The sequence below is a fragment of the Botryllus schlosseri genome, chromosome 12, assembly GCF_051294905.1.
Source record: "Botryllus schlosseri isolate E-star chromosome 12, Bs_hap1, whole genome shotgun sequence".
Classification (NCBI taxonomy): Eukaryota; Metazoa; Chordata; class Ascidiacea; order Stolidobranchia; family Styelidae; genus Botryllus; species Botryllus schlosseri.
Window position 1 is genome coordinate 26,235,021 of NC_137247.1, and position 20,718 is coordinate 26,255,738.

Here is a 20,718-nt window from a genome sequence, read left to right on the forward strand (position 1 = left end):
TTCCATGCTATTACCGAGAATGCTATTACCGAGATGGAAATTACCGAGAACGGACATTATCGATAATGGACATTACCGAGAATGGCCAATGCCAAGAATGTAGCTTAATGTAGCGGACATTGTCGAGAAATTTCCAGTTTCAGTTTTGAATAGTGAAGCAAAATTTATCGGAATCAGCAGCCGGTTCCAACTAGTTAATCGCATTGTGATATTTGACTATTTATATTTCTGCTTCTATTCCATAGTGCTTCTACTTTTCAAAATACTCCAAGTAGAATGTCATCTCTTGTGTCATAATATCCGTTACTAGCTAACTGTACCAACAGGTCGAGAATCTACTGGACATAGAGCAGAAGATATCTTCCATCCCAGACACATTACCGGCAGGGTGCATCGTCCTATGCCCCGGTCCTGTCATGGACGCCTTACAAGGTCTGGCTGCGGCTTGGAAGACACAATACGCTCTGGTAATGAAAATGAAGATTTCATTTCTATGGCAATGGTACATTCTTCATTCCTAATACTTCTCAATTTTCTTCAGCAAAGAAAGATTTTATACACTTCAGGTGCTTTGTAGGTACTGTGTTATCTGTCCAAGTCCAATTGTCTGTTTTTGAAATGGTTGAACTGAATAATATATTGATATGGAAATAAACCCAAATGGTTTTGGCTGACACGCGTCAGCAACTAGTTGAGATTACGAAAGAATATTGTACATCAACAATCATATCACCAAATATGATGACGCCGGCATAAAAATTTTGAATGATCAAACAATAAAAATAGTGTATAGAGTTTAAGCTATCTGTTCGCCTTCAATTTTGATGCCAGCGACATGATATGTAGAGATACGATTGTTGATATACAACTTTCTTTCCAATGCTCTACTAGTGGCTGACGATTGCCCCTGACCAGAGTCAGCCGAAAATATTCAGGTCCATCTCAATATCAATATATTATTCAATTGTATATTGAAGTTTTGTTTGTGCAAAAGTCTCTTTACCTGATTAAATGTTGGCAATTAGATGTAATCTAAGCAGTTTCTGATGCTCTTCTAACAGAAGAGTACGGTATCTTGAAAAGTACCGATTTAACGTTTCTAGTCTGCACAACACAAAAGGTTGAATTGAATCGATCTAATACATATGTGGTCCCAAATTTAAGTTGATAACGTGTAAACATGTATGCAACAGCTGATTTCGTTAGAAACCCACCATATTCAAACTACAGCTGAGAGATTTTCATGAAAGGTACCATTCCACTCCTGATTTTCTGCTAGACACCTCTGAAATTGTTGAATGCTTTCTATGAGCCATTTACCATGATTGAAAGGTTACTGTGATGCTCGGTACCATACGAAAATCCCAATTTTTATGTCAAAACGTTCCAAACTGTCTAATGCTCTGTAATTTTGAAAAATCACCAATGCAACACGGTCTTGGTAGTTTTTTCGAGTACATTGGTTCTATCTGTGAAAGTAATGCATGCTACATGTAAAGATATTGATCAGTATCTAACAATATCTTCATTTATTTCTAGATCTATGTTGTTTTATGTGTCGGCAGAATGCCTATTGCTTTGTTGGTATTATGTGTTGGGCATCCATCTTTAATTTTACCTTATGCATAGTTAATTTAGGCTGTCTTTATTATTGCGACGTAGTTTTTCGGGGTAAAAAATTCTTATTATACGTAATAGCAAAAACTGTCAATATTCATTATTCAGTTGCCTAGTTTATTCCGTGTAAGAACACAAGTGATCAAATTAGCGATCATTGTTGCTCAAGTAAATGTTGAAGTTAGCAATTTCTAACGCGTCTCAAAACACAGCTACTTGAGTAAGGGCTACAGGTAGGCAAAACATTCTCAAGCATTCTGAAAAAGTAGAATTGGTAGTACTCCAGAAACTTACCTACTTGGGTAAACAGTAGAAGTAAACAAAATCTAGTAGAAGCAATTTGTTACTGGCCGCCTATGTTTATTACAGATGTATTATTTTGCCAGGTATTGCACGAAGATGCCAAGAAAAAACTTGATACTGTGGTGCAATACAGAAACAACGTTCAAAACCGACTGTCCGCCGACGTATGTGATATTTTGCTTTAAAAATTGCTGAATATTATCTTAATATAGATTTTTTATTTATTTATTCCAATGATTATTATAAAATTTGAAGGTGAACACTCTGGACCAACTGAACGGCACTCTGAGTTTGATCGACGAAATCCATGACATGGAGAATAAGATCGACGGAGTCTATCTGCCCATCGAGAAGATGTACGAAAAACTGAAAGAATACAATCTGCGTTTGGCTCGCTCCGAACTTGAACAGGTATTTAATTTTGCAAAATTTAATCTACTTCTACTTGAGTAGCAATGCTGACAACTTTCACTATCTCTGTGCATAGGTGGACAGCCTGCGTCAACACTGGACTGAACTGGTCCACTTGGCGGACCGTCTGGGCCACACTTTGTTGAAAGAGAGGCGGACATCGTTCGAACAGGAGCTAGACAAACAGCTGAAAACATTCGTGGTGGAAGTGATTCAGTTTCGTAACGCGTTCGACGCGCAAGGGCCTGCCATACCGGGTGTACGGCCGGCGGAGGCTGTTATGAGATTGCAAGAATTTCAAAACAGGTTTTTATAAACAATCTTATTTCTTCGAGTGGAATGGCCCGTTCCCAAAGCAGTCTTGGGCAATAGGCAGGCCGTGTTATTTTTGGCATTTCAGGAGCCAGATGCCAAAACTGCCAAAAATAAAAATTTGAAAATGCCAAAACTAAGCAATTTTTGGCATATGCCAAAAATAAAACGGCCTGCCAAATAGTGTATTTCGTTCATGGTGCTGTGTTAACAGGACCGCGTTACAAGCGAGAAGAGCGTTTGTGAAAGGCAGGTTTCTTAATCTGGGTCCAGCCCACCCATTAGGGGTGAAAGCATGGTGTCATAAATGGTGTGGGCACAGCGAGATTGAACGGCTGACTGCATTTGGTTTACGTCATACTTTCCATTTGTCCAAAGGCAATTTTACGACCATTTTTGACCGGCTTGTCGAGCGCTAAATTTGATAAAACGGGTATCAATGAGAAGCTGCCGCAGTACTGATTATTAAAATATAAATTATATTCTGCTCATGGAACTGGAACCTCGAAAATCAACCACGATTTTTGCATTGCGATCGAGTTGAACATTGTGACGCAACAAACTGTCTGGCTATTTCTGAGCTGAATAGTCTCGTATTGCCAGACAGTCTTGTTGCGTCAATGTTCTTAAACAAGCTAACCTTCCCAGGACTCTTCCATGCGAGTTGGTAATATTAAAGCCACCTGAAGTGACAAAAGTCCTCCGAAAAGACATCGGTAGACTGAAGGAGAAATGATAGTCGGGCTACTAAATAGAATGTGTTGAGAGACAACACAGGAAACTCCTGGAAAAGGATCGGGAAGACAATTCTTTCCGCGATGAGATCGATGGCACTGGCGAAGTGATCTCTTTTCATGATGCATGGAAGCCGATTCGGCCCTCCAAAGATTTTGAAGCTCTGAAAACCTTTTGTGGATGACTGGCAACATTCTTTCCCTCAACGGCTACTGTTGAAGCCGATATTTCCCAGATTCTCTGGGCGAGAAATGAATTTAGGAGAAACTTAGCTGACCTGAGTTTGGAAGCACTGTTACAGTGCAAACGATTTAAGTCTATTCAACAGCTGTACCAATCAGCTGCTGAGCGTGTTTGTTAGGCTTTTCTTTCTTTTTTGCTTATTGGCACCGATTCCGATGGATACTGCACATTTTGTGGTTCCGTTTGATATTATTAACCTATGAAATCGTTAGGTTTTTTCTTCATCCTATTGTTTGTTGGCACTGATTATAAGTGGATGCCGCACATTTTGTGGTGTCTTTTGACAAACTAGCCCAAATAAAGCGTTTTTGTGAATAATTCGAGGCTGAATCTATCTATTTAGAGGACGATGCCAAAAATAACACGGCCTGGCAATAGGTAATTCTATTGTGTCTGGATTGATTAATTAGAGTAGAATCTTAAAAATCTAATTTTAGTCTAACTTGTGAAATGTATCCATGCTTCCAGTTTAATTCTAATCCAAGTACTGGTTTTCCTGAAAATGCTGTAAGAGAATTGTATCGTGTGAAACGAGTAGATCTTGCTGTACAGACATTTGCCATTCTCATGCTTAGTAGAATCAACTAGAATTTGATATGAAGTGGACTTGATTTTTTGTTGCGTTTCTTCCAAACTCGCACATTAATTTCCACGTTTTTGCCAAATCCCTAGCTCTAAGCTGATGTAAAAAATTGTGTGGCTATCATTCTAATTGTTATCTAATTTGGAAAATTTGTGTCAATATCATTCAAAGTATAATCCAATTTGGAGAAATGTGTCGCTACCGTTCCAATTCCGATCCAATTTCGAAAAAATTGTGTAGCCATCATTTTAATTCTGATCTAATTTGGATAAATTGTGTGGCTATCATTCTAATTGTAGTCTAATTTGCGAAAAATGTGACACTATCATTCTAATTGCAATCTAATTTAGATAAAATATGTCTCAGTCATTCTAATTATAATGTAATTTCGAAAAAATGTGCCGCTCTGATTCCAATCATAATTTCATTTGGAAAGCAGGAAATTTTCTGGTTGGCTGACAGTGTCCCAGAGTACTCCAGTAGATGCTGCCTACTTTATATGGTTATATTTTGAAAAGTCGAGAATAATCTCAGTTTTGAAGTCTACCGTCATTGACATGACATTTTTCTGCCTAGATTCACTCTTTACGACGCAAAACGGAGAACGCTCGATTCAGTTCAAAGGCTGTTCGGAATCAACCCAAAGCCTTTCCCGGAACTCGACAAAACCGGGGAAGAACTCAAGCTACTGGGAATGTTGTACGGGTTGTTTCAGAAATTTATCGCTTTCGACAAAAGATTTCGCGACACCCTGTGGGAGAATGCGGGGCTGCGCCCAGCCCACAATGAGGTTACATTTTTTTTACTTATTTCAGCTTTTGCTGCTTGGCTTGAAAATTTTGCTATTTATTAGTAGAGCTGGGAAAAAATGAAGTGGCTGAGGGATTCGATTTTAAATTGAGTGCTAGATTCCCTTATTATATCATCATGACAATACAAATGATGGGGTCCCTTTCGTGTGATCACAAAGAACATAAGGGCAGTTCTACATTACACGAAAGATCATTTGGTGTTATTTCTGCCATACCTTTTTCAATTCACTTTGTGACAAGGCTGTTGGTCGATCACGACTTCACAGATATCTCATTCCACTAACATGCTTAGCTTTGTACTACAAGTTTCGTATGCTGCGATACGACCAATCGAGGTTTAGAGCCTTCCACATTGGAAGATACTATCGAAATTATAATCCTCTTTGATGAATTAACTATTCGTGACAATGAGTGTGTAATTTCAGAACTCAAAAACCATCTTTCAATACTTGACTACAATCAATATAATAGATTAATACTGGAATTAATAGGCTACCTAATTAATACTTGGATCATTGGACCCATCCCTTATTATGATATATTGGGAAATTTAAACCAATCTCTGTATTAGTGGTATGACAAGAATAATTCTTAGCCATAAAAATTGTGATGGACATACAATTCGAGGAAATAAATCTTCGAAAGATGTGAGTTTCACTGTTTTACAAGATGAATATAATATAGATTGAAATGTAAGTTTTGTGTCCTAAAAGTATATTTAATTCCTACTTCACCTTTCAGAGCATTCACATTGCTGTAGCAATAATATTGCTATGTTTTAGTAATATTTTGTATGTGAAAACTCTATTGTATTGATTTGATTAGGTCCGCGGGTATTGGGACGAATGTCTGAACCTACCCGACAAACTCAAGGACTGGGACGCTTACACGGAAATGAAGAAAAGTATCAAATTCTACTTGGACGTCTTCCTATTACTACATAGGCTCGCGGAAAAGGTAAGTACAAGGTTGCGATGGGACAGAATCAACAATAAACAATACGCATTGAACATGGTTTTAATGACTCGAGTCGAGTCATTTTTCAATTTTAAGTAAATGAGTCGAAACTGATTACAGCTGTGGTTGCCGCCACCTCATACTTGCAATTAATATTCTTTGATTTTCGATTTACAGGGGAAATTCAAAGACATCATGATACCGGTATGCATAAAATTTGACTACTAAAATCTGTGGGATAGATCTCATGAACTTTTTGTTTTAGAAAATCCGAAATCGTCACTGGCTCCAAGTGATGTCTGTTACGTTCAGCAAATTTCAACTCGAGTCGCACATATTCAAACTCGGACATTTGCTCGATATCGGATTATTGGAGTAAGCTTTTTGGACAATATATACAATATGGTTGTTCAGATATAACTTTTTTTCGATTTTATTCACTGTTTAATGAAATTGTCAGTATGGCTCAAATAAATGCTGTAAATCAAATTTGGCTCAATTTCAACCAGTAGAAGCGAAGTTATTGAAGTACGAAATTTTGGATTTGAAAAAAATAATTTTTATCCTTCCAAACTCTTTAATTACTGAATGCATAATTATCCGCTGTAAATACTGTGATTACAAATTCAAAACTTTAAACTCCACCAACTTCATTTCTACAGGTTGGAATTGAGCCAAATTAACTACACATGTTTTTTTGGACGACTTATCGATTTCATCGGGTTGCCAGTAAAATTTGAAAAAATTATTTTTTAAAAAATAAATTCAAAATTAACTCAAAATTTGTTGTTTCAGCCAACCTTACAGTTTTAGCAGCTAGCCAGTGAAATTTGAAAGAAAGTTATTTTTCAACAACGCTAACAAATATGATGACCGAAATTTTCATGCAATTATTTCCAATTACAGTAATTACGTGCTACTTAGACTTTTTCCGTAGAATTCTTTGCATACTTTGATACTTAGGTATTGTACATCTAAATCACTGCCCGTTTTTGATACATTCTTTTAACCTCAAACATTACAATACCCAATAACTTTGACATACACAGAGTTACTTTGCTTTGTATTTTGCTAACCTTCATACACGACTTTTATCAAAATACACCATCCAAGGCTGTGTCAACATAAAGAGTTCGTGTACCAACTCAAAATAGTACATTGAACACTCTCGTATTTGACATTTCATGCTGGTGACGCCATATTTTGTGATACGATTTGTTGATATACGATGTTCTTTTAATTTCTCTTACTAGTTGCTGACGATTACTCCTGACGAGTGTCAGCTGAAAATATTCGGGTTCATTTCAATATCAATATACTATTCAATGTTATTAATTGAAGGTTATAGAAGTTAGTTCAAAAGCTGTATTGACTTGTCTTCCTTTTTAATTGATTTGGTGATTTTGTGTGACAATATTATTGCTTGTACACAGTCACAGCAATGAAATCGAACAGATCTGCAATGCTGCGAACAAGGAATTAGAACTGGAAGTGAAGATGCGTGGTATTGAGGAGGAATGGACTGAGCAGGTAATTCAAGTGACAAAGTTAGAGGATGGCAACTATGAAGTTTGTATTTGACATATTTCGATCCTGACTGTAAATCAGTCATTTTATAAGTATATTCAGTGTAGAAAATGGCAAATCGTGCCCCATCCTGTCTAATTATACCGAAAAATCAAATATTCAACCAGTATCAGAATATTTGTGAAGTACGTATTCAAATTACTTAGCTAAACTGCACCGTTTTTCACTTTATTCCAATTTTGATTTCAGTGGCATGGTTTGACCGTATCCGAAACAGTTAGTAGTGTTTTCACCATATTTGCAGCCTTTATCCGTATTTTAGATATGAAATGTCAGGACTTAGAGTTCAAGAACTAATGTTACGTACAGTAGGGTTGTTCAATAAGAACTTTGATTTGTCAAATTCTGCTTGCTAGTTGATATAATTTTTAGGTTAGCTTTTAAAAAAATATGCATAACAAATTTGGCTCAGTTCTAACTTATAGAAGCAAAGTTATTGGAGTCGAATATTTCCAAAAGATAGTATTTATGGTAAGAATTATATCCATATTTATTATTGCCTTACTCATTGTAGATAATAATCTTACTAATACGATTACTGAGCAACCCAACAATTTCAAGTGGTAGCCATTAATTTTTTTTTCAGTATAAATATGAAATTTTCTGGCTTCACAGCTATGCTTTTACAGCTTGGGATTTAGGCGAATTTGATATGCATAGTTTAACAGGCAGTAAAATTTGAAAAAAATTTGGGCAGCGCCAACTTACAGTTTAATGCGGCCAAAGCAATAAACTTTCCATGTATATTTAGGTTTTGAGCTTTGAAAATTACAAGCGCAGAGGCCCCGTTCTACTCATCAAAGAAGACTCGGAGAGACTGCTGGAATTGCTCGAAGATGCTCAAGCGTTATTGGCTACTATGCTCACATCCAGACATATCGGTAAGCGCGCAACAATTTAGACAAGTCTCCACTCTCCCACTTTTCCAGTAATTGAAATGAATTGATTCCTAATGTGTAATCATAAGATTTTTAGTTTTTTGTCTGCTGAAATTGAGTTTTTCAACTTAATCGTACATACAGTTTTGTCTTATATACAAGTCTTTGTGATTTTGTTTCATTTTTTTCAACTTCCACAAACTGATAAAGCGCTGAGTTAAGGAACTTCAAAATGCAATTGAATACGATATTCATGCAAACAGCGTCAGCTGAAAATCTTCATGTTGAATACGATATGAATACATTATTGATTGATATAATTATTGTAGGGCTTCTTGGAGGTACAGAATTGCAATATATGGTTGAACGATATATTCGTATTAAAATAAACCCACATATTATAGTAATTGCGTGAAACTTTATAAGCCGCTCTCTTATGATCGTCAGGACCTTTGCGGGAGGAAGCCGCATCCTGGGCGGAGAAGTTGAAAGGCGTCAGCGAAGTCCTGGACACGTGGCTCGAGACCCAGGACCTCTGGCAGCAATTGGAGGCCGTGTTTTCCGACCATTCCACGGCGAAAGAATTACCACAAGAAGCGAAACGCTTTTCCATGGTCGATAAAAGCTACGTGAGATTGATGAGGCGGGCTTATGATACGAGGAACATTATGCAGTGTTGCTATGGAGGTAAGCAATGGTAAACCTTTTATTTTTGTCATGCTTTGTGGCAGTAACAAAGAACTTGTACTTTTCGGGAGTGACAGAAATTTTACTGTTATTGACATGTTTCAGCTCGTTTATCAAAGCTCAGGGCTCATCGAGGTATGTGACCAAAAACAATAATATTAAACTTAAATAATTGTTTTTGCTGAAGTAATTTAGCATGACTAAATCTGGCAATAGAAATACTGCCTTTGATCATTCCAGTCGATTCTCGACTTGGAGTAGTGTACATCTTGCCCATAGCAGTAATTGAATTATGGCAATCCGCTGCTATGGATAATTATCAGCTATGTTCTACATAAGTGCTTATTATTGGGGTAATTCATAATTATATTGCATTGTTTGCAGTCAAATGCGGTCAGGTGATGTTTTGTTTTTTTATTTTTGAAACTGCCTCATCCACATCATCAAATTTTCTAATAACCTTCTACTCAACTCATACTCTTCTTGCCACTAATTGTTGAGTTATCAGCTAAAATTATAGTTTCGATACTATTTTCGCCGTACATGCTTTAAAACATCGACTGGCTGTATCACATACTATGCATATTAGTAAAAATGACGTTTCTTTTGAGTTGCGTCCGATCGACAAAGTGCAATGAAATAGGAATGGATGAAATAATCCCAAATCATCTTCAATCTGTTGCAGATCTGGCATACATTCTTTACAACAGAATAGGATGTGCCCATTTGAACTGTCAGTATCTTTGATGCTGTTATGACGTCACGATGAATCATAATCACATACTTGAAGCCTAACACACAATTCAGAATGGAAGCACACATGCACTCGGTTTTCCACAGCGCTATATATAAGATATAAAATTAATTATTTATAATATAATTATAAACAACTTGGGCTTAGCATGGTTGTAACCAAGTCCCAAGGTTCTGAGTCACAAGCAATGTTCCCTCTAATTTTTCAAGAGTCTGCGCAAACACGCCAACTCACTGCGCAGTTCTTCCGGTACTTATAATGTACATTGGGTGCCCATTTCGTAGTAGCGTCCCTAAACGCGCGAAGCGCGAAAAAATTTCTATAATTCATGATTGCATCGGCCAATATGATCGGGAATTGCATATATATTGCTATCAATTTTTATCCTCTCCCTGCTCACATAACACAATTTACCGGTAGAGCTGATTCAGTGAGGTGTGTTGGAATAGATAGGCCCTCTAAATAATAATAAAACATCTTCGAGCTTACCCGTTGACATAATGACTTCGTTATATGATGCTACTTCGTGACCCCCTATCTGCTATGTCAAAAGATATGGAAATCACCAAAACGTACTAAAGTAAAAGACGTACACAATTTCAAATTGGTATTTCTTAACTGAAAAATAATGTTCCCTCGATATGGCAGTTGTCTTGTTATGGAACATTCGGTGCCAGCCATTTAGGTGCCCATGAACATATGACATGGACAATTACACATATATTTGTATATATCGAAGTTTTCGGTCAGCACCGGGGCAGTCTTTTTCGCCCAAGGTTGTCTGGCTGCTGATCGTTCTGGCGCACTTCTTGGATTCGCATGTTACATAGCCTTCAACTTCATATGTCTTGGCGCGTCATGGTGCGGTAATGGCCGACGCCCAACTGCCCATTTCTATAAATCATGCCTAATTTTTGTTGGGAAAGGGTACCCAATAATCAGATATCTTACAATAATAAAACGCGCGTAGCGCGAATAAAAATTCCTCAAGAATTTCAAAAAATACACCATGATTTATGTTAATTCTCGAAATAATTTTGGACCCCCTTCGAGCTCGGCCCCTCCAATTGGTGGGTTTGGGGAGCAAAAGTTACGGTCCTGAGTAAATCTTACGCAATGTTCATGCCACGCGAAGAAGACTATCATTCGTTAGTTTCTCGCAGATTAACTTCGAGCTAGCCCATTGTTATTTAAAACTTTGTTAAACCATGTTATTTCGCCATTCCCAGAAAATAATGCGCTATTGAAATGATATCAGTATCCCTCACGTGTACGAGGCCATACTAAAAAAATATCTTCCGTGAGGCGCAGGTGATTGTGAACTCTAATTTCTTCACGGAGCGCAATATGTACCTTTGCGGGGCGCACTTGTACCTCGGTTTCAAACTTCAGTGATAACACTATTTCGCCCTTGCAATGTTCCACCTTAATTTTCACGTATATGCGCGCCTGCGTGGTCCATTGGACAACAGTGCGCAACAACTATAAAAAAAACATCATTTCTGATTTTCTGTGCGCAGAGACCGTTTCAGCACTGCGCATTTGCGCACGTGCGCAGCTTAGAGGGAACATTGGTCACAAGACAATCTCACTTTGATAGTTTTGACTCGAATCATGTCAAGTCATTTTCAATTCACCACCGAGTCAAGTCCGAGTTCAAGTCAGCTAGTAGAGGTCGAGTTTAAGTCATTATGTTCACTGTTCAGTTTTGGGTTCAATCCACTTTTTTCAACTAAGCTCAAGTGATATAGAAGGACTCGCATTCATAATATAATGATTTTCCTCAGTCTTAACAGTTTCTGGCCCTCTTTTCCAAGTATCAGGACTGATAGACGACGTACCAATCATGTGGTGACTTTACTATTCTTTGAAGTGACAATGAAATGTTTGTCTTGACCTTCCTAGTTTAGAGTCATATGATTTGGTTCGAGTCATGCAAAATGACTCGAGTACAAGTCGAGTCAATACAAAAATTTACTCGAGTTGAGTCATTTTACGCATTTGAAAAAATGCCTCAAGACAAGTCGAGTCACCAAAATATCGCGACTCGAATCGAGTCATGACTTAAGACATCACAACCCTGATGCTTCGTAATGCTTTGATTTATATGTGGTTAAAATCTCTTTCAGGCGAAGTTCCAAAAGACGTGGTTCTGCGTCACATGCAGGAGGAACTTGAGATTTGTTTCAAAAGCCTTACTCAATACCTGGATAAGAAACGGGCCCTGTTTCCCCGATTTCACTTCCTTTCCGATTCCCTCCTTCTGGCGTTGCTCTCTAGACCGAACGACTTGGAATCTGTACGGCCCCATCTCAGGTATTCTATTTGTTTTTGCTTTGAATAGGCTTCTAGAAGTTGTGATATCACAAGGTTCCAATCCTACTTTTGAATAGTATATTCATATTGAAATGAACCCGAATATTTCCAGCTGACACTCTATAAGTATTCAATTGTATATTGAAGTTCTGTACCTCCAAGAAGCTCTTCAAATCTTACTTTTACAGTTTTCGATTTATTACTGCTCGGTAGGGTTGTTCAAAATAACTTTTTCTTTATAATGTTACTGGGTATTTTATAGAAGTGTTAGGTAAGCTTAAAAAGTTTTAGCATAAAATTTGGCTCAATTTCGAATGATAGAAGGATTGCATTGATTGGAGTTGCAGAAATTTATGACTCCATTCCGACCCATAGACGTCTCGTTATTTCAGTTTTTCATTAATAAATCTAGGATTACCCATCGTAAATACTACTTACTTCAAATCCAAAATTTTCATCTCAAATAACTTTTCTTCCAGTTGTAATTGCGCTGCATTTGTTTCGCATCGCATCGTTTTTAGACGATGCAACAATTTCATGTTGTAGACAGTAACAGTTCAAAAAAAGCATTTAAATATAAATTCAAGAATTTCTAGCTCCAATAGCTTCAATTCTACTGGTTGGAATTGTGCCAAAATTTAGTGCGCAACGGTTTTTAAGCCAACGTAACAATTTTATTGTATATTCACAAATATATGAAGAAAGCTTCCTTTTGACCAACCTTAACATAGACATTCTGATATATCGGTGCTTGATTCGATCATAATCATGTCAACCATTCCCATTCCAGCGTGGGTATCTTGTTCAAGAGTAGCATGGATTCAATCCGTTGATTCCGTTCGCTTTTGAAAGTTAAAAAACAAACACATTCAGGTCCGTTTTCGCGAGCATCGCCGACATCAAGTGCGAAAAAACGAGCAGTTGGTCGGAAACCGTCAGCTCCATGAAATCTCAACGGAATTCGCCGACGCCTGAATCGTCTCCTGTGCTTCTGCATCACCCCGATGCACATCACAGGGCTTCAGGGATCAGATTTAGATCGGTGAGTATTTAAACGTAGTTTGACTCATGCTTACGCGGCATACTGGGTTGTTCCAAGTAACCTTTTGTTCCGGATTCTGAGGATACACTGATTACATTGTTTGGTTGCATAAAAAAAAGCTGGGCACAAATTCAAACTGTTAGATGTGAATGCACAGGAACTTGAGTATATTATAAAAAAAGTTTGTTAAAAATATTCAAATTTCACTGTCAACCCCATGAAATTGTTGAATCATCAGCAGAAACGATGCAAAACAGATTTGACGTAATTCCAAGAAGTAGAAGCAAAGTGATTTGAGTTTTTCATTCATAATTCTGGGATTACCCACCTTCCAGGCTATTTATGCGAATCCAAAATTTTCAACTTCAAGAACTTTGCTTCTACCGGTTGAAAGTGAACAAAACCTGATAAATTCAAAATTTTCAAGCTACAGAATGACCTAAAAAATGAAATTTTGTCAGTTTTTGACCTAAAAACTTAATTTTGACCAAATTTTGACCTATTGTAGGCAAATTAGGTGTTTTCCCACATAATGTTAGAATTGGACTACTTATCTTCATTTCTGGTTTGAACTGTCTGTCCTAGTCTGGCCTGAAACAACTTTTTTGACTCAAAAACTGACAGATTTTTACATGAAAATACTTGATTTCAACGAAATCTAGCCCTGCGAAGAATTCCAGTAGTTACATCACGTATTATGGTAGAAATAATTAAAATTTGTTGTAGTATCATGAAAGATACTTTCCTACATTCTCATGTGGAAAGTGTCTGTCCTTATTAAGTAGCTTGCCAAGAATGGAGAAAGAACGTTCAACAGCAGCAGTTGTTGGCTGACAACACTGAAGCTGTGCGTACACTGCTGGTGACAAACCGTGTTGCTTCATTCTGACAATGTTGTCTACATCACAATTTTTCATCATGCATAACAACATGTCAACCTATCAGTTTCATTTGACTGTTTATGATTCACCATGAGCAGACAATGGGCCGTCTACAACGGTAGGCCTATAAAGTAAGCTACAAGCTGTAAATTGTCAAATGATAAGTTCACCGACAGTGCAAATATCTATGATGCAAACGAAATGCAGGTGGCAAAAATATTTTTACTTTGTAAGCAATTTTCACAATTTTTTGACCTAAAGCTGCAATTTTTAATTGTTTTGACATGTCAAAAAAAATCGCTGTACTTATCATCGGAATGTTCAACTAGTTTGCGTTTCTAATACTTCCACTCAATCCAGGGCATGAAGTCAATAGAAAGCGCTCATTTCACACCGAGCTTCACAGAAGAAGCGGCAGACGTCCTACATGCAACGGCTGTGTCATCAACGGACGGGGAAACTCTGCAGCTCGACGATGAGGTGAATTCAATCTACACGCCGTTGTGTCACATCTAATTTTGTTTTAAAAAAATTCAGGTTTCGCTGTTTGAAGGTGCCGAACTGTGGCTGCAGAATTTGAAGAATTCCGTTTCGACAACTCTGAACGGCTGCATATCGAGAGCGGTTCATGATGTTGACCAGAATGTGCCTTTGGAGGAGATAATATTGAAGTGGGTTGAATTGGACATGTAGGAAATCTTCACATATTCCAATTTAGATTAGAATTACAATTGTGGCTAAGCAGTTTTTTCCAAATTATATTAGAGTTAAAATCATAGCTACTCAGATTTTTGCGCACTAGTGTAGAATTAAAATGATAGTTACTCAGATTTTCGCACAGTAGATTAGAATTAGAATGATAGTTACACAGTTTTTATGCAAATTAGATTAGAATTATAATGATAGTTCTCAGATTTTTGCACAGTAGATTAAAATTAGAATGATAGTTAGGTTTTTATGCAAAGTAGATTAGAATTATAATGATAGTTACGCAGTTTTTTTTAGCAAATTAGATTAGAATTAAAATGATAGCTACACAGTTTTTATGCAAATTAGATTAGAATTATAATGATAGTTACTCAGATTTTTGCACAGTAGATTAAAATTAGAATGATAGTTAGGTTTTTATGCAAAGAAGATTAGAATTAAAATGATAGATACTCAGATTTTTGCACAGTAGATTAAAATTAGAATGATAGTTAGGTTTTTATGCAAAGTAGATTAGAATTAAAATTATAGATACTCAGATTTTTGCACACTAGTTTAGAATTATAATGATAGTTACGCAGTTTTTTTTTAGCAAATTAGATTAGAATTAAAATGATAGCTACACAGTTTTTTTGGGGAAATTAGATTAGAATTAGAATGATAGCTACACATTTTTTACAGATTAGATTAGTATTAAAATAATAGGTACTTAGATTTTTGCACATTAGATAAGATCTAGAACAGTGGTTCTTAACCTTGCCCCCAGCGCCCCCCAGGGGGCGCTGGCGATCTTGAAGGGGGGCGGAAACGCTCAGGGGGCGATATGGGGGGCGCTGGGCTCCGGGGGGCGGTATGGGGGAGCTGGAGGAAAATGGCTTCGCAGTAGATGATGTGGTGATAGGACATATCCTTAATGAGTATTCAGAGCAAATTAACACCGAAAACTTCGTTACATATAGCCTTCAAAATACACATAGGATTAATTGTCCATAGGCGCCTAAATGACTGACACCGAATGTTCCTGTCTTGGCAATCTGAACCCCAGAGGACGAATTCCATCTGGCAGGGAAAAATTATATGTCAGTGAAGAAATACCAATCCGAAATCGTGTGGGTCTTTTAGTTTAGTACGATTGGGCGACAGGGATATTCCTCTTGGGCGATATCCCCGTTGAGCGATTCTATATTTTTTGATATTGCAGACAGGGGGTCACGAAGTAACATCATGCAACGAAGTCATACAAACGGGTTCGCCCGCTCGAATATGTTTAATTATTAGTAACGGACCCTACAGTTTCCAAGAAACCTCACAATGTTCGCTTTAAGTTTTGATGAGTCTGCGCACACTCAACAACTCACTGCGCTGACCCTTGGACAACAGTGCGTAACGACTAAAAAGGTAATAACTCCGGATTTGTTGTGCGCAACGTATATTTTTTGTGCGCAGCTTAGATGGAACATTGCACCTCACTCAGCGCTACCGGTAAATATGTTTACGTGAGCAGAGAGAGGATAAAAATTGATCTCAATTTACATGCAATTCCCGATGATATTGACCAATTCAATCATTAATTAGTGAAATTTTTCGCACTGTCGCCCTTTATTTTCCTATACAACAGCTCAGTGCTACTGGTAAATCTGATTACGTGCGCTGAGAGGATAAAAAGTTTATAGCGAAACTTTGCTGACCATCAAAATCACGATATGGGGTTCGTGGTTGGCGAAGCCCTCAGAAGTTCGGTTTATCGCGCTATGGGAGCGCAAGGCAATCGATTTTAGGGGGGTTAACGAAGTGCTGTTACGGCCCTCCCTCTTACTCATTGTCTTTATTACATTCCTTACAATATGAAGTTGGGGGGGGGGCGCTGGAGCACGATAATTTTTGAAAGGGGGCGCTGGAAGAAAAAAGGTTAAGAACCACTGATCTAGAATGTTAGCTGCCCAGTTTTTCTACAATTTAGGTTAGAAAAGGATAATAGCTAGTTTTTTTTTCCAAATTTTTCCAAAAAAATTTCGAAAATCAGAATGACTGAATTCGTAAAAACCTTGAAATCGAATGAAATTCCTAATTAGAAAGAACTACTACAACAACAAAAAATCAAGTTTACTCCATATCAAATCTCATGAATATGAGAATGGCAAATGTCTGTACATCAAGCTTGGCTCGTTTCGCAAGCTACACTTCTCCTCCCCTGAAGCATTTTCAAGGAAACCAGAAGCTAGATTAGAATTAGAATTGGAGCAAAGAAACATTTGACAAATTAGAGATTAAATTTGATGACAGCCATTTGATCTAATCGGTGTATTTGGACAACAAGGATGCTCTAGTTCGGTTTGGAGACGGCAGTTATCTTTCGTTCTCGTCTGCAGATATCCGGTTCAAGTGGGAAAGCTCGCTCTGCTGTATCTTTGGACCAAGGAATGCGAATCTGGCATAGCGGAACTGAAATATGAGAGAAAAGCTATGCAAAACGCAAGCAAGAAATTTGCGGCTACCATCGCCAGGTTGGGAATAGTTGACTGAACTTTTGATTTTTGATTTTCGTATTTTGAGGTCATATCGAGATATACATCCGTTGTCAAAATGACACGTTGAACTATGTCATAGATAAGCAGCTTATATTGGTGGTACAGCTACATTGTGCATCATTGCCAAGGTCTTTACATTACTGTATGTGGGGCCAACTAATCGATCCTAAAATGAATTGCTATTTGAAACCTGTGATACAAGAGGAGTTTACCAGTCAATGTATCAGGTCTGTTGCTGCCATTATCCCTCAATATGATTTGTTTACTTTGAGCAAACGACCAGCGGCACGCCGCGCCAAGATATTACAACACTAGAAACTGGTCACTATAATGTCATTACGTTATCAACTGTATTTGTAAGCTTTTTAATGATGCAGATGCTCGTTTTTGGCACTGTTTATTTTATTGTTCTTTTGTGAAAAGCTGATAATTTTTCTTTCATAAAAGTTATTCTTACAACGGAATCGGTGTCATATTCATTTCAAATATATGCCAATACCTCTTGATTATAGGCAATTATATAGGTAAATACACATGAATTATCATCACTTCTTCTTGTTGACATATACAGAGTAATGATTTTTCGGCATAGCTATATGATATCCTTTCCCCCTGTAAATACCATTTGTTTGAAATCATAATTTTACTATCCTAAAACTTGGCTTGCACAGTTTAGGGTTGAGCCAAATTTGCTACTGATTGTTTATTGGGCAGCGTAACAATTCCATTGGGTGGACGGTGAACTTTGAATTTTTTTTTGCATTTCTATTTATTCAAAATTTTGCACCCCAAATTATACGGGTTGGTATTGCGCCAAATTTATTTTGCAACATTTTTTTTCGGCAACCTAACAAATTCATGGGTTCCTCAGTAACATTTTAAAGTGCAATTTAATGGCCAAGAACTGAGGCGTGATGTCGCAAATTTCCTGCGACGCGTCGAGATTAATCTCATTCCTCGGAAATTCATTTCAGGCTACCGCCAGTTTTGAACCGTAGCACTTGGAAATCTGGTGAAGAACCGGTGCTGCCGATACACCGCGCTAGATTGGAGAATATCATCTATTACTCTGTGCATTTACGGGACAGTCTGGATAATTTGGGAAATCGGAAAATGCGAGATGTCGGTGAGTGATGTGCTATCCAGGGCGATTTTTTTACCTAAAAAACGAAAGATCTTGACCTAAAAGATCAAAATTTTGACTTTTTTTTTCATCTTAAGAATCTTAATTTTGACCAAATTTTGATCTGACGCATGTAAATTAGCTGTTTTCCCACAAAATCTGAGAAGTGCACTACTTATCTTCATTTCTGGTTGGAACTGTCTGTCATTAAGAAGTGGTTAGGCCTGAGCAAACTGTTTTGACATAAAAACTGACAATGAATGAAAAAATAAATGAAAAACTTTATTTTACTTCTTGATATAAGAACCATGCAATGCCCACGCAGTCTTGCTTCAGTTAGGATATTACGGTACGTTGAGCATAACACCATGCGAACCTATTTGTTTCGTTTGACTATTTATGATTCACAATGAGCAGACGATTGGTCGTCTACTACAGTAGGCCAATTAAGTAGGCTACAAGCTGTAAATTGTCAGATGATAAGTTCACCGACAGATCATCTACGATATCTAAATCTACGATACAAACGAAATGCAGGTTGCAAAAAAGTTTCAACTTTGTCAACAATTTTGACATTTTTTGACCTAACGCTACAATTTTGACCTTATTTTGACTTTTTTTGGCATGTAAAAAAATTCGCCCTAATTATCAAGATGTTGAATGAAATGGCCGGCTACTGATAAAAGATTCTGTGACTGAAATCAGTAGAAATATCGACCTGCAATGACATGTACATGATTGGTAGATTTTCTAATTATTTAGGGAAGACAACCGTCAGGGTCATTATGGGAAATATTTCAACCCGATCTCGAATTGATCATTGTGCCTAGCGCTGTCTATAATGCAGGTGATTTCGAGTGGCGTAGAAGCATCCGGTTCTACGGCGACGACAGCGAAGGCATGAAAGAACATAACCTACACATTTTGGACAATCAATTCACGTACGGTCTGGAATTTTACGGGCTGTCATCGTCTGCGAACCTCGTCATTTCTCCGATAACGGAAAGGGCGTTCTTGAGCATGTCTCTGTCGCTAGCTCAATGCCAGGTACGCAATGGAACAATGGTATACAATGGAACAATATATATTCATATTAAAATAAACCTGAATATTTTCATCTGACATGCGTCCAGAGGTATTCGTCAGCAATCAGTAGGGAATGGGAAAGAATATTGCATATCAACAAAAGTTTCAGTGTTCTTTTGAATTCAACACTACTCAAAATTTTATATCTCAGGAACTAAAATCGATCAATTGATCAATCATAATTAGCCTGATGTACAGATAATGTAATCTACAGAATGCAGTAATACGAGTCGCGACAATAATACGAATGAATGAAATGAAACATGAGGTCATGGAATGCATGCATATGGTGCCTATACTCATACAATAAAGCGTTGAACTAGATATCTTAAATCCGCTTTCATGTTCTGATCAGTTTTCGTTGCGCTTCCAGGGCTCAGCATTGGTCGGTCATGCTTCTTCAGGCAAGACTGAAACTGTAATGGGCCTGGCAAGCTTGATGGGCCGGTACATCACCATGATCACTTGCACGCCGTCTACCGATGCCTCGTCGTTGGATAAGATACTGCAGGTACTGCGAACTGTTTTGGGATTAATCCAGTCAGGTTTTACGGCATCGGAATCATGATCTGTTCCGACTCTGATTTTCACTCAATAGAAATTAGTCTAGAATTAGTTCACGGCATTTCGCTGTATCTAGTCTTGTCTCATTAAACAATTAGAATTTACTAGTGGCTCAAGTCTGTCTTGTTCGTTTACCACTGCGTCATTTACTCTATGTGTTTCCAGGGATTGATAGCGGATGGTTGTTGGGGCTGTCTGGACGACGTTCACTTGTTGCCAGCTAGCGGGATATCTGCCATGCTGGAGATCAGCTACACTATTTTCTCCAAGCTGAGGAAGATGATTGATCAGAAGGTATGTCAGTGCGTTGCGGCTCAACATACTGTATTTTATTGGTCTCGATTGTGTTTTGACCTCTTAAAGTAGAATTGGTGTAAATAACGCTTGACTTCAGTGATGACAGTATAGGCAATCTGCTCGAGTATTTACCTCCATTGTAGCTAACTTGGGGATTGGATCATATGTTATAATTAGGGTGGGGCACAATGATGTGATCTGAATCGAGTATTAATCTTAATGGCTCGAGACGAGAAGTGTGAGATATTTTTTTCGAGTATTGAAATTATATGTTCCATGCAAATAACAACTAAT

At 37.6% G+C, this 20,718-nt stretch overlaps 1 protein-coding gene across 2 annotated transcripts in view; it reads left to right on the top strand.

The window, feature by feature from the left end:
* Positions 1-20,718, top strand: part of LOC145452809 (dynein axonemal heavy chain 5-like) — a 104,205-nt gene that overhangs the window by 23,842 nt on the left and 59,645 nt on the right. Inside the window, exons 30-50 of one of the 2 annotated variants that reach the window (XM_080330948.1) lie at positions 327-467; positions 2,004-2,084; positions 2,176-2,331; positions 2,408-2,637; positions 4,781-4,994; positions 5,842-5,973; positions 6,151-6,177; positions 6,239-6,348; positions 7,407-7,503; positions 8,312-8,441; positions 8,886-9,125; positions 9,231-9,260; positions 12,009-12,195; positions 13,069-13,237; positions 14,479-14,598; positions 14,656-14,789; positions 17,196-17,330; positions 18,329-18,480; positions 19,325-19,524; positions 19,937-20,074; positions 20,293-20,421. In XM_080330948.1, the coding sequence (XP_080187074.1) occupies positions 327-467; positions 2,004-2,084; positions 2,176-2,331; positions 2,408-2,637; positions 4,781-4,994; positions 5,842-5,973; positions 6,151-6,177; positions 6,239-6,348; positions 7,407-7,503; positions 8,312-8,441; positions 8,886-9,125; positions 9,231-9,260; positions 12,009-12,195; positions 13,069-13,237; positions 14,479-14,598; positions 14,656-14,789; positions 17,196-17,330; positions 18,329-18,480; positions 19,325-19,524; positions 19,937-20,074; positions 20,293-20,421 (2,952 nt within the window). The remainder of the gene's footprint in view (positions 1-326; positions 468-2,003; positions 2,085-2,175; positions 2,332-2,407; positions 2,638-4,780; positions 4,995-5,841; positions 5,974-6,150; positions 6,178-6,238; positions 6,349-7,406; positions 7,504-8,311; positions 8,442-8,885; positions 9,126-9,230; positions 9,261-12,008; positions 12,196-13,068; positions 13,238-14,478; positions 14,599-14,655; positions 14,790-17,195; positions 17,331-18,328; positions 18,481-19,324; positions 19,525-19,936; positions 20,075-20,292; positions 20,422-20,718) is intronic. The other variant, XM_080330949.1, reaches the window with a different exon arrangement.